The 12290-nt window shown below is 32.8% G+C and overlaps 1 protein-coding gene across 2 annotated transcripts in view; it reads left to right on the forward strand.

Moving 5' to 3' along the window:
- Positions 1-12290, forward strand: part of STRN (striatin) — an 80512-nt gene that overhangs the window by 53681 nt on the left and 14541 nt on the right. Inside the window, exons 9-14 of one of the 2 annotated variants that reach the window (XM_039887415.1) lie at positions 1859-1945; positions 2399-2542; positions 4515-4651; positions 9446-9621; positions 11216-11263; positions 11903-12024. In XM_039887415.1, the coding sequence (XP_039743349.1) occupies positions 1859-1945; positions 2399-2542; positions 4515-4651; positions 9446-9621; positions 11216-11263; positions 11903-12024 (714 nt within the window). The remainder of the gene's footprint in view (positions 1-1858; positions 1946-2398; positions 2543-4514; positions 4652-9445; positions 9622-11215; positions 11264-11902; positions 12025-12290) is intronic. The other variant, XM_039887416.1, reaches the window with a different exon arrangement.

A 12290-nucleotide genomic window follows, 5' to 3' on the forward strand; every position in this document is an offset into this window, starting at 1 on the left:
ATAATGATTTTTCACTGTTTACAATTTTAAATCTCATCTAGTATGACCCTCTGGCAATCCACGAAAATTATTGCTTATAATTTTATAAATTGGAGACAGAAAGTTAATTTCTACCCCTGAATATTCTATGTGTTCATAACACACAGTTCATTTACTCTTACCACTATATGCTATACAGGGCACAGAGTCAATTTCTAAAAGTATTTAATTTCTAATTTAAAACTTTTGGTCAGTTCCATTTATAATATTACCAATTAGATTTTTCATTTCCATAAAATGTGTGCCACATCAAAAACAGAAGCTAAACTGAAATTTCTAGCCCTGTGAATCATTCTCATATATATATGTGTATATATATATATATATGTATATATATATATATATATATACACACACACATATATATAAAATTCATTATGCAAATTATTAATAAAGTTTAGCAATAGACCTAGTTAGGCATGTAAAATGGAAATACAAAAACTTTCAAACATCCTTGAAAAGCTTCTTAAACATCTTTTTAGGAGACCAAGACTAAACTACCTCCTTGACAATATGAACATGGGCCTTCCCTTTTATAGGAATTTCATCCTTTGGGATATTAAAGTGTAGTGTAAAGTGAGATTAAAATTCAGTTTAGTGAAACTTGTATTTAAAAGTTGCAAAAGACTGGAAGGATATACTTTTTATTTTTTTCTTTTTATAGTGATGCTCAGGCTTATCAAAGACCTGTCATTGCTGTTAGGATTTTCTTTTACAACCTGGTGGTTACTGAGAAACATTTAAATATTTTATTTTAAATATCTTAGAATTTACAAGTATTTAGCTTGAATGGATAAAACCGAGAGGCTGTTATTGATGTTATCATTATACTAACCATTACAGAACAGAGATGATGTCATTTGCCTTCTTGATATAAATTAAATCAATATAAATATTAAAACATAAGAATATTTTGTACCTTTTATCAAAATATACTGAAAAAACATTTAATCTTAAACAATAGTGAGGCATGATTTGTTATGGCTTTTCAAAACCATGACAAAACCAGTTAAACTGAGATTTTGAGGAAAATTTGTATGTCATATATGAGAAACAAGGAGAATATTTTAATTTTTAGATTTACTTAAAGTTGACGTTTAAGTCATTATGTTACAATAATAAATGTCTTGAAATGTAAAAGGTCTTTAGATTGGAAAGGCATTTAGGTATAATTCATCTACCATTATATTGGTATTCACTTCTTGTCAAATATCAAAGCATCACTGTAGTCAAAATTTAGCACTTATAGTCTAAACTGCACCATTTGACTGGAACAGTATTCCTACTAATAGAAGCTATTAGAGTAACTGAATCTGGGGATTATGATCAGTATTCAGGCATAAAGCATGTAGTTTTTTAGTGTGACAAAGAAAAATGACTGTCTAGGGAGAGAAATTTTAATGTCTTTACTGAAAATAGAGGGACTGTAGACTGAGTTTCAGCACATTTTGTTTTCATTATCAGTTCATGTTATCTTGATAAGTGGTAGCCTAGGAACAAGACGATAAAAACAACTGAAAGACTTACAGAAACAGAACTGAAGCAAAACTTTGAATTGATAAATGAAGCATTTATAAGCCATCAAATATTTTATTAATTGAACTGTTTTAGTCATTAGAAAAGTTTGAGTCATTTTAATATGATCTAGTAGAAATATTTCCAGTCAAATTGTGTACTCCAGTCATTCTGTCTTGAAATATATTTCTAGGTATTAGTTAAAATTGTTTAAAAATAGTTGTATTCTTTGCTGGTATAGGGGAAAAAAAAACATAATGGACTATGGGTAAGATTTTCCCATTCTTAATTAAACTTATAACAGGAAAAACTACCGAAGATCTGTTTCAGCCTCTATCCTATATTAAACAGTCAAAACAGGGATATGGGAGAATGAAGAATCAAATTTCAGGTAAGTAATCAGTAGGACATGAGACTTCACCTCGGGTACCATAGCTTCAGAATGTAAGGCAATGAATGCAACTTAATTTAAACAAACAAAAAGGACATTCTTGTTTAATTTGGTACACAGTAGCTTCACACTCTGTGGTATCTGCATTTAGAGCAATATGAAAGGATTATAGAATAATATTTTTAATGGTTGAAATTGCACATGAGCATTATTTTTTATGTGAATGGTGATGTATTCCAGTAACTTAATTTTTAAAATATATGTAAAACATAATTCTTTTAAAAAAATAAACTTTAAAAATAATTTGAAAACTTGGAAAATAATTGCTTTTTAATATAGTAGAGTAGCTTTAAAGGTGATGTTGGCAGCTGTGAATAAAGTTTATGGCACCATTTTGATGCAGTTGGTTAATTCTATTTCCTCTTTTTTGTTCTCTTCCTTTTTTGGGGGTAGGACCCAATAGGTCAAAACTACAAGATATGCTTGCTAATTTGAGAGACGTTGATGAACTTCCTTCATTGCAGCCATCTGTGGGTTCACCTTCCAGACCAAGCAGCTCTAGGCTTCCTGAGCACGAAATAAATAGAGCAGATGAAGGCAAGTATTTAAGACATTCTGGTGCATGAAAAACGTATGTATATACATATCTAAAGTCGGTTATTAGAAAGGACTCTAAGAGAAGACTATATTCTACAGATGTTTGAGCTACATATTATTCCCCAAATATAGGCTTTCTTGCATTCAGTGGGGTTTGATTCCAACTTCAATCTTTCAGACTTGCAAAAGGGTGCATAAGTTTAAAAACCAACTCTAAATTCTAGTTTAGAATATCTGTGCAGTTTCAGATAAAGCTTCCATAGTCTGTATGTGCTATATATATTCATTTATTTTATTTTAATAATTCAAAGGACAGAGCCACAGTTCAGAGGCACTATTATCTTAAGTTCTAAGGAGTCTTAGCAATCAAATGACAGTTTATGCTCATTGTTGCTGTCTGTCCCATCAACCCTCAGGTCCGCTGGCTTAGTAATGGTGTATGTTTTCAAGTTTTACTTGGCCATTTCTACAACATTTGTTAAATTAGACCAAACAATATGTATGGTCACATCCCACAAATCTTAGTCTTTTTTTGGAGAGTCATTTTTATTTCACACCTAAATAAAGTTTTCTGAAAGTGTTAGAAATGAAAACAAAAAACACCTGGCTGAAGACCTGACTTCATAGTCTTGCATGAAGAAATTTTGGCATGAAAATTGCTTTTCTAATTTAAACAATTCCTTCATCATTAATAAATGTTTAGAGTTGTTTGACTCCCCCCAGAGGATATATGGTATGTTTGGGTAAAACTCATTTTTATTATTGTTCCTTTATTGTATGGTAGTTTGAAAATGTCTTATTTAAATTATACTTTACTTTATTCTCAAGGATTTTAAGTAGAGTTTCTGCCACTACTATTTTTTAAAGCACATAACTGTACTTTCATTTCTTCAATAAATATTAATGATTGAATCAAAAGTTAAAGGGATAATTCTAAAGGTGAAAAACACCCTGTAAATCCAGTTTTCTACATATACTAATTAATAATCAACTTGTTTCTTTTAAGAAAAAATTAATTTACCCAAAAGTAAACTACTAAATTCATCTAATCAACTCATAAACGTTTGTCATTAGTAAAGTTAACCACCTCCAGAAAACTACTGAAAAATCATCTCTTGACAGTTTGTCATTTACAAAAAATGGCATTTTGCTTTCAACTGGATCTTCTATGATGGTGACTGCGGAGATTGAATTGGTATGTTCAGTGTTATAAAGTGAGGGTATTAATATTGATTCCTAAGTAAATATGACAGCCTGAAGCACAGTTGGAAACTAAAAGTGTTCAATGGACACTTAAAAGATTTCCTTGAAATAAACATTCTTAAGTGAAATATAACCTACAGAAAACTGCTGAGGTCAAAAAAGTATAGCTCAGTGAATTATCACAAAGTGAACCGAACTGTGTCACCACTGCCTGGGTCAAGGAACAGAACAGTACCAGTGTCCTAGAAGTCCTGCCTTCTAATCACTGCTCCTTCTCTCTTCTCTAGAAGCAATCCTCACTTCTAATGCCACATATTTTGTCTCATACAGGCACATTTTACAATCATAATCATTTTTATTTGAAATTTTCTGTATTCCAGCTTATAAAATTAACAGTTTTGTTTGAATGAGACCAGCGGTGTTCAGAATCACTTGATATATATGTCTGATAATCAATAGAAATTACTTGGGTAATTAGAATGAAATATTAAGTGAGGAAAACCTTCTTTTATTTAGTCACATTATTTTACTGCAGTGAAAAAGAAAAGACAGTGGACTATTGGATTTGTTTCATGTTTTACTTTTCTAATTAGATGATACTTTTAGCTATGGTTAAGATATGGAAAAAGCAACCAGTTCTTTAGGATTTTCTGCTCAATGAATTTTATCATGTTTAAAAGCATTTAAAAATAATCAAATGTAGATCTGCCCTTCTGAGATTAATTGTTGACTCTCGAGAGGTTTTTGTGTTTCTTTTGTCTTCTTTCAGTGGAAGCACTGACATTTCCTCCATCTTCTGGGAAGTCATTCATCATGGGAACAGATGAAGCCCTCGAAAGTGAACTGGGACTTGGAGAGTTGGCAGGCCTTACAGTGGCCAATGAAGCAGATTCACTCACTTACGATGTGAGTAGTAGTTTCATTTTTGTTGTTTTACATTACTCGTTTTTTAAAAACAAAAAGTTAATTTTATAGAAAAAGATGGCAATAAAGAAGCAAAACTTCTTTACAAGGATAGAATTTGGTTCATTTTTAATCACAGACTTTGAAAACATGAACATATTATAAAGATAAACAATGTTTTTCACATCATATGGAGATTAAAATTATGGGCTTTACCTAAATCTATAATTCAGTTTAGCTTGTTTATTGGTTTTAGGCAAAGAATTCCCTTTTCCATGGAGTTTGGGTTTGTTTTATGTTTTAGGACATGAGTGATTAATTGAAATTTCTGCCTGCCTAACAGCATTGTTTGTCTTGCTGCTTTAGTGCACCATCAGTGCATACTGCCCAGAAGGGATTTTAGCTGTTGTTAGGCAGGGATGTATACGGGGTGCTTTCTAGATATTACGGCTAACCCATCGGTAAGTTGGACCAAAATTGAAATCTTTATACCTTTATGCATCTCAAACACAGTTGTTTTATAAATGTATTTATAATTTGTTCATCATAATAGATTGTCAGAAAATCAATTGCTCATTCATAAAGTATTTACAACCTGTCTTATCTCTTCATTGAAAATCCTCTCACTTTAGTACTTCATTATATTTGTGTGGGAATATAGTGTATGGCTCCTGCCACCTGGGGGATGTAGGATGGATGCCTTAGCAAACCATGGATATGATAAGAAGGTACTCCAAGGAGAAGCCCTCACCACCCACTCCTCTTCCTGCACATCAAAAACTCTCAGTCTCTGTGCTAACATGCATACGTGTTTCGGGTTCTTCTAAAAACAGCTGAAATCCATATGCTTTTTACCTTCCATCCTTGTCCATTTTTTCTTCATCTGGAACTACTATATAATCTATTCTGAATGGGCTTCTTGCACTCTATGCTTCACATTTGTGATACAGATTTTAAAAAATCATTTCTGTTTCCAGTGTTTTTGTATCCTTATATTTATATCTATCTTTTAAAAACACCATTTAGTTGACTTTCTTTTTTTCATTTAACCTTTGACAAACTTAAATCAGAGCATTTACTGATGTCTTTGGGTTTAAGTCTGCCATCTGTTTGTGCCACTTGTTCTGTATTCTTTTTTTCTCCTATTTTTGCCTCTATTGGGATTGAATATTTTTTATTCATTCCTCCTCCACTATGTAGAGTCTACGTACTTTTCATTACTCTTTTAATCGGTACCCTAGAGATTACCACATACATCCTTTAGAACACTTTTAACTGTATTTTTAATCAGCTTAACAATAAACTACAACCTTCGGACCAACTTAACCGTATTTTTAAAACTCACACCCTCCATCATGTCATTCTTGTTATCTTTTTCTCTATAAATCTACCTCTAAGTTACTGTTTTTTACATGCAATAATCAGTTAAGATTATCCATTTACATATCCATTTTGCTTTTTTTTGTTCCCCTGCCTGTCTGACTGTACATCTGGGATCACTTTGCTTTTATTCTAAGAATACTTCTTACTTCTCTTTAGTGAAAATCTATCTACTGGTGCCCAATTCTCTCAGTTTGTGGTTTCTTAAATTCTCTTTATTTCTCGTGAGGGTTTAACTTATCTCTGATATTGAATTCCAGTTGCCAAGGTTTTTCTTTTCTTTTTTTTTTTTTAAGCACTCTAAATATATTATTGCATTGTCTTTTTTTGTTGTTTTCTACTAAAGTCAACTGTCGTTTCTGTTGTTGGTCATTCAATGGTAGTCTGATTTTTTTTTTCTCTGACTGATATTTTCCTACGTCTTGATTGTTAGCCAAGGTTTAGTTTTATTTTTATTTAACTTTTCTTGACATTCTTAGACCTTCTTGGTTTAATGTTTTCATCAATTTTGTAAAGTTCTCAGCCATTTCCCTTCAAACACTGCTTTTGCACTACTCTCACTTGTCCTGGAACTTTAGTTATTTTTTTAGATCTTTTTTTTTCCTCTGTTTCCTATTCCCTTTTTCTTAACTTTCTGCTCTTGTTTTTCTATACTTCAATCTAGATGTTTTTATGACTCATCTTCCAGTTTATTAATTCTCTCTTCAGTTATGTGTAATTTGTAATTAAACCCATATTGAGATCTTACGGTTTTTGCTTCTAGAATTTTTCATTGTTTACAGATTACTTCCAAATTTTTCAATTTTGTCTTTTATCTTTTTGAACATAGGAAGCATGATTAAAGTTTGAATCAGAGACTCTGTAGTTTTGTTACTATTATGTGTTGTTTCTGCTTTTTTTCATTTTTGTTGTATTTTGTATGAGCCCAGTTACTTTTTATTATGTCCAAATAATTTGAAAAATTTATCATTTGAAAAATTGTTTGTAGAAATAACTTCAGGCCTAGGATGATATCTGCCTCCAGGGAGTATATTTTAATTTACTTCTCTCAGATATCTGCAGCCACTAGAACTCTATACACCTCACTCCGTTTTCAGTTTTTGAGATGCTCTAAAGCTGACCTGCCATCCCTGCAAGGACTTGTTCTTCCAGTTTACTCTTACGTCTAGGATGCCGCCCTTTGGAATCAAAACCCAAAGCGAAGTATTTCTTGACAGGTCCTGGACACTAATTTGTATCCCCCTGCACTGCAGAGCTGTCAAAAGCACAGATCCACCTCTCAACCATCCCCTCTGGAATCAATAAACACTGTCTAGGGAAAAATAACTGAATATCAGGCTCACCTTCTTAGGCCCCTGCTTTCCCCTAGATCCAGGCCTGGTTTTTCTTCACTATTTTGTTGGTTCTCCATTTTTTATTTTTATATTTGCTTTTCTGTTTGTCCTCAGTACAGAGTTGGTTCTAATGATCTAGTCCAGCAAGGTCTGAAGTAGATTTTGCCTTAACTCTACCACCACAAAGAATTTGTCTCAGTCCTCTCTCCAGAGAGAGTTCATCCTTTTTTCATAGTTCTTAATTATTAGAAAACTTAGTGTTATGTCTGTCTCTCTGTTTCTAAAAGTAGTTCCAAATTTTATTAAATGCATTATTAATCTATTGCTGTATAACAAATTGCACCAAACTTAACAGCTTAAAACAACGAACATTTTTCATCACATAGCTTCTTTGGGTCAGCAGTCTGGGGAAAGCTTAACTATATGGTTCTGGTCGCTCAAGTAATTTCAGTCAAGACATTGTCAAGGGCTGCAGTCTTGTATGAAGACTTGACTTGGAGAAGATCTACTTCCAAGCTCACTCGTGGTTGTTGGAAGGCCTTGGTTCCTTGCTGGCTATTGGCTGAACACTAGTTCCTCACCACATTGGCCTCTCTGTGGGCTCATCAGAGGGCAGCTGGCTCCCCACAGTATGAGTGTCCTTGGAAAGAGGGAGCAAGAACAGTCAAGATGGAAGGTTTTATAACCTAAATTTGGAAGTAATTGGTCATCATTCTGCTGTATGCTATTGGTCACATAGACCAGTAATGTGGACAGGGGCTACACAAGGTGTAACGAGGAGGTAGGCCTGTTTGGGGACATTCTTAGTGGCTGCTTACCACATTAAGACATTCGGTAGGAATCTGATTGTTCTTACATGTGAAAACCTTTCATCTTAACAAGAGCAGACAGCAGTCAACTCATTTGTTTTCCCCAACTTCCTAACACCACCCCCCAAGGATTACTAGCCTTAATTCTTACAAATAGTCCTTTGCATAGTTTGTTTTGTTTTCTCTTATTGTCCCAATTGTGACATGTCCTATCCAAATTTTTCTGCAGGTTTTAAAACTTCTGGGTTCTAAATTATAGTTTATATTGAGTGTAGCCTCTGAAGCCAGACTGCCTGGGTTTGAATCCAGACTCCTCCACTTACTAGAGGGCAAGTCACTTAACTTCTCTTTTCCTTACTGTCTAGTCTTAATTAGGGATAATGTTAATTACTACTTCATAGAGTTGTTGTGAGGATTAAGTGAGTTAATGCATGTTAAGTCTTTTGAATAATGTTCAAAATAACGTCTCACAGTAACAGCTATTGTTGGTATTATCTCATTGGGTTTTGTCATTGGAATTTTAATGTAACATTTCTCCAGTGTGTTTCCAATACTTGCTCCACTCTTGCTTAAACCCAGCATGATTATTAATCAGCCTTGGGGTGTGAAGAGTTCATACATAGTGCTAGTAAAAAGTCAAACACCAACCTCTTTAGCTTTCCTGTTACTTGGAATGAAAAAATAATGCTTTTTTTTTTCAGTTGTTGAAATGGAGTTTCTGTGGGAAAAAAGCGACATAACAATGTGTGTGTTTTTGTAATAATCTGATTATCTCTTCTAATTTTAACATTTTTATTTTTTCAGTCTATAAACTTTACCAATTTGACTTAAAAAAATTAGCTCTTGTTAAAAAGTATTGAAAATTTCAAAAGTATCATATTCTATAATGTTAACATGTTTAAAGATAACTTAGTTTTTCAACTCTTACCCCAAATCAGTTTCTATACTATAATTTAGGTTGAAATTACTTGTCTTTTTTATCATCCTAGTTTTAAAGATCCATTTGATGTTATTAAAATATTTGATCTTTTTTCAATATTGAATTGTTACTTGTTTTTTTATTATAGTGTTCATATTTCTTCAAAGAAAACCACTGTTGACATATTGCTAATTTTGCCTTTTGATTTGGTTATTTACATTTAAAAATTATATTGTTTTGAAAGTTGCAAAATGTGATAGTTTAATGACAAATCCATAAGAATTAAGGTTGAAATATAGTTTTTTTCCCCTATCCTGAACTAAATGTACAGGAATCTCTTTTGTTTCTCTAATAGATAGCAAACAATAAAGATGCATTAAGGAAGACGTGGAACCCTAAGTTTACACTAAGAAGTCACTTTGATGGCATTCGAGCCCTTGCTTTCCACCCCATTGAGCCTGTTTTGATAACAGCATCAGAGGATCACACATTAAAAATGTGGAATTTGCAGAAAACAGCCCCAGCCAAAAAGTGAGAATATTCTACTTAAACTTTATTTGAATTTTTTAATTAACAAATTTTCAGAAAAATACTCACTTTATTATTTACTGTTCCCCAAATATCTCTCTTAGTTATTCTGCACCAATTCACTTAATTTAGAGTATTTTTCCCTTCATACTCACAATCTAATATTAGGTTGAAAAACTGACACTTAGGGAGAAATGGTGTCTGATGGTTTCCCAGGGTTTGTGAATTCTGATTACAATCTTTATACAGTATTATACATGTCTGTCATATTTATTTACCTGTACTGAAAGTTTCTACTGTTGTTCTAAACAGGTAATAGGCTTGTTTAATCATCAACCTTCTACCCCAACTCTGCCCCATAGTTTAGAAGGTTTGGACTTATGGAGTGGAAGGGAAGTAAGGTTGATTAGGAGGGGTGAGGGACCTCTCTTTGATCTTGTCTTTCAGCCTTGACCCTTTAGGTACTTTTCATATCCACCAAGATGTCTAGACTGAAAGGCAGTATTGTTGCCATCATTTAACTACTAGTCTTGCCTTGGCCCCTTGGTTCTTCTCTAAGCATGGACAGACATGAGTTGGTATAAACCCTTTTATCAGTCACCAAGCTAGTCCTGAATTTACTTGTTGGGGTCCTTATTGGAGCTCCTCCCCTTTCTTCCTTTGGTCACATGGTTCTGAACCCAGCATCTACTAGCAAGGGCCCTTGTGTAGTGTCAGACATTTCTGTTATTAAAAGAGTAGAAATGAACATCAGGTGGAGATTACAAAAGTTTTATTATTGATAGAAGGTATCTATTGCCCAGTTTAAAAGATCAATTACATTCCTGCTGTGACTCATACATAGACTAGATAAAATGCTTCATTTTTAAGTCTTTATCTGTTAGCTGGACCAGATCTTGCTAAAACCAAGTGAATTCTCATTTGAATCAGATATCTTCAGCAGAGAAAAATTATTTCCTGGTTATAAATTATGCCATTTGTCTTTCTAGTTTTTTGGTCACAATAGGCATCACATCAGACTAGAAAATATGAATGTCTCATCACATACTCTTGACTAAAATTTAGAAAAATATTGAAACAAGTTTCTTCCTGGTGATGGCTTAGTAATAATACCTTCACATGTAAATAACAGCAACCTGTTTACCTTTTAACTTAAAACTTTGGAAATGACTTGAGGACAGGTCATATGCCTATAAAAAATTGCAATACAGAGTAGAAAATGGTAGAGTACTCATACACACAGTGTTCTATAATGAATAAACTGTTGACTTGGACAGTTCCTTCAAGTATCAAGACATATTAGCCCTCACGGGAATGCAAGGAAATTAAAGCACAATTTACTGAAATTCTGTATGCATGGTTCCGTGCTAGGTTGTGCTACTTATAGAATCTCATTTAATCCTGTGAGTATTTGTTGTTATTTTTTTGTTTTATTTTGAGCATAGAGGAATCCAAATGTCTAAAAGATTAAATAATTAGCCTTAAGTTAGTTAATGACAGAACTAGAAATTTAATCCAGAATTTAAGACATAATTCAGTCATACTGTTTACTTCCGAAACTTAGTGTGATAAAAGTCCTCTTCCCTCTCCCATTTAGGAGTACATCTCTCGATGTGGAGCCTATCTATACATTCAGGGCTCATAAGTAAGTATCTGCTTTTTATTTTTATTTTTTAAATCAATATCACTATAAATCAGCCTAATTAGAACATTTTATTTTATTTCACTTATGTAGTTGTGTTATGTATTTTTGTATTTAGTAGCTTTTTGTAATTGTAAAAGAAACTGGTAGATAAGATAATACAATGTGAAAAACAAGTTTATCAAACAGTGATCCTGCTGAAATTTGATTTTATTTGCATGATGTTTAAATGATATATATAGCTCTCTTCAAATACAGTTATGGCAATTAGATTTAAATATTAGAAATCCTGACCTTTTTTCGTTAAAGATAACCTAGATAAAATATCCAAGAATTTTTTATTGTGATCACATATTTCTTGCTTTTCCTGTTTCCATTTAAGCTTAATATACATATTTACTTTATTTAGCACAGAGATTGGCATAATTTTTGTATAAAGGGTCAGATAGTATTTTTAGGCTTTGCAGGCCACATATTTTCTGTTGTATATTCTTGTGTTTAGTTTAGTTTTGTTTTACAACCCTTTTAAAAAAATAAAAACCATTCCTAGCTTAAGGACTGCTTGAATAATGAAGTATTCTTATTTTAATAAGTGCAATATCAGATTATTTTTGTGAATAGAAACTGGTTTTTATCTCCCAGAGGTCCAGTGCTCTGTGTGGTAATGAGCAGCAACGGCGAGCAGTGTTACAGTGGTGGCTCTGACGGACTGATCCAGGGCTGGAACACCACCAACCCCAACATCGATCCCTACGACTCCTATGGTATGAGTCCCCAAAGATAGGAAAGAATAAAGTGTTTCTCTTTACACATTTTACATAGCAGACCTAGAATAAAATGAGGTAGTTTTGAAAATAAATTGGTAAAAGAGAACCACATTCTTTATTTTGCTAAAAAAGACTCCTGTATTTAGGAATCAATTTGATATATAATGCTAAAAGAAAAAAATGTATTCTTATACATTATTACTAATCTGTAATCATATTTCATCACTGTCCTTAATAAATAACTTCGAAGGAAAATGCTTGTT

Source organism: Pteropus medius, unplaced genomic scaffold, assembly GCF_902729225.1.
Source record: "Pteropus medius unplaced genomic scaffold, Ma_sr-lr_union100, whole genome shotgun sequence".
NCBI classification, from domain to species: domain Eukaryota; kingdom Metazoa; phylum Chordata; class Mammalia; order Chiroptera; family Pteropodidae; genus Pteropus; species Pteropus medius.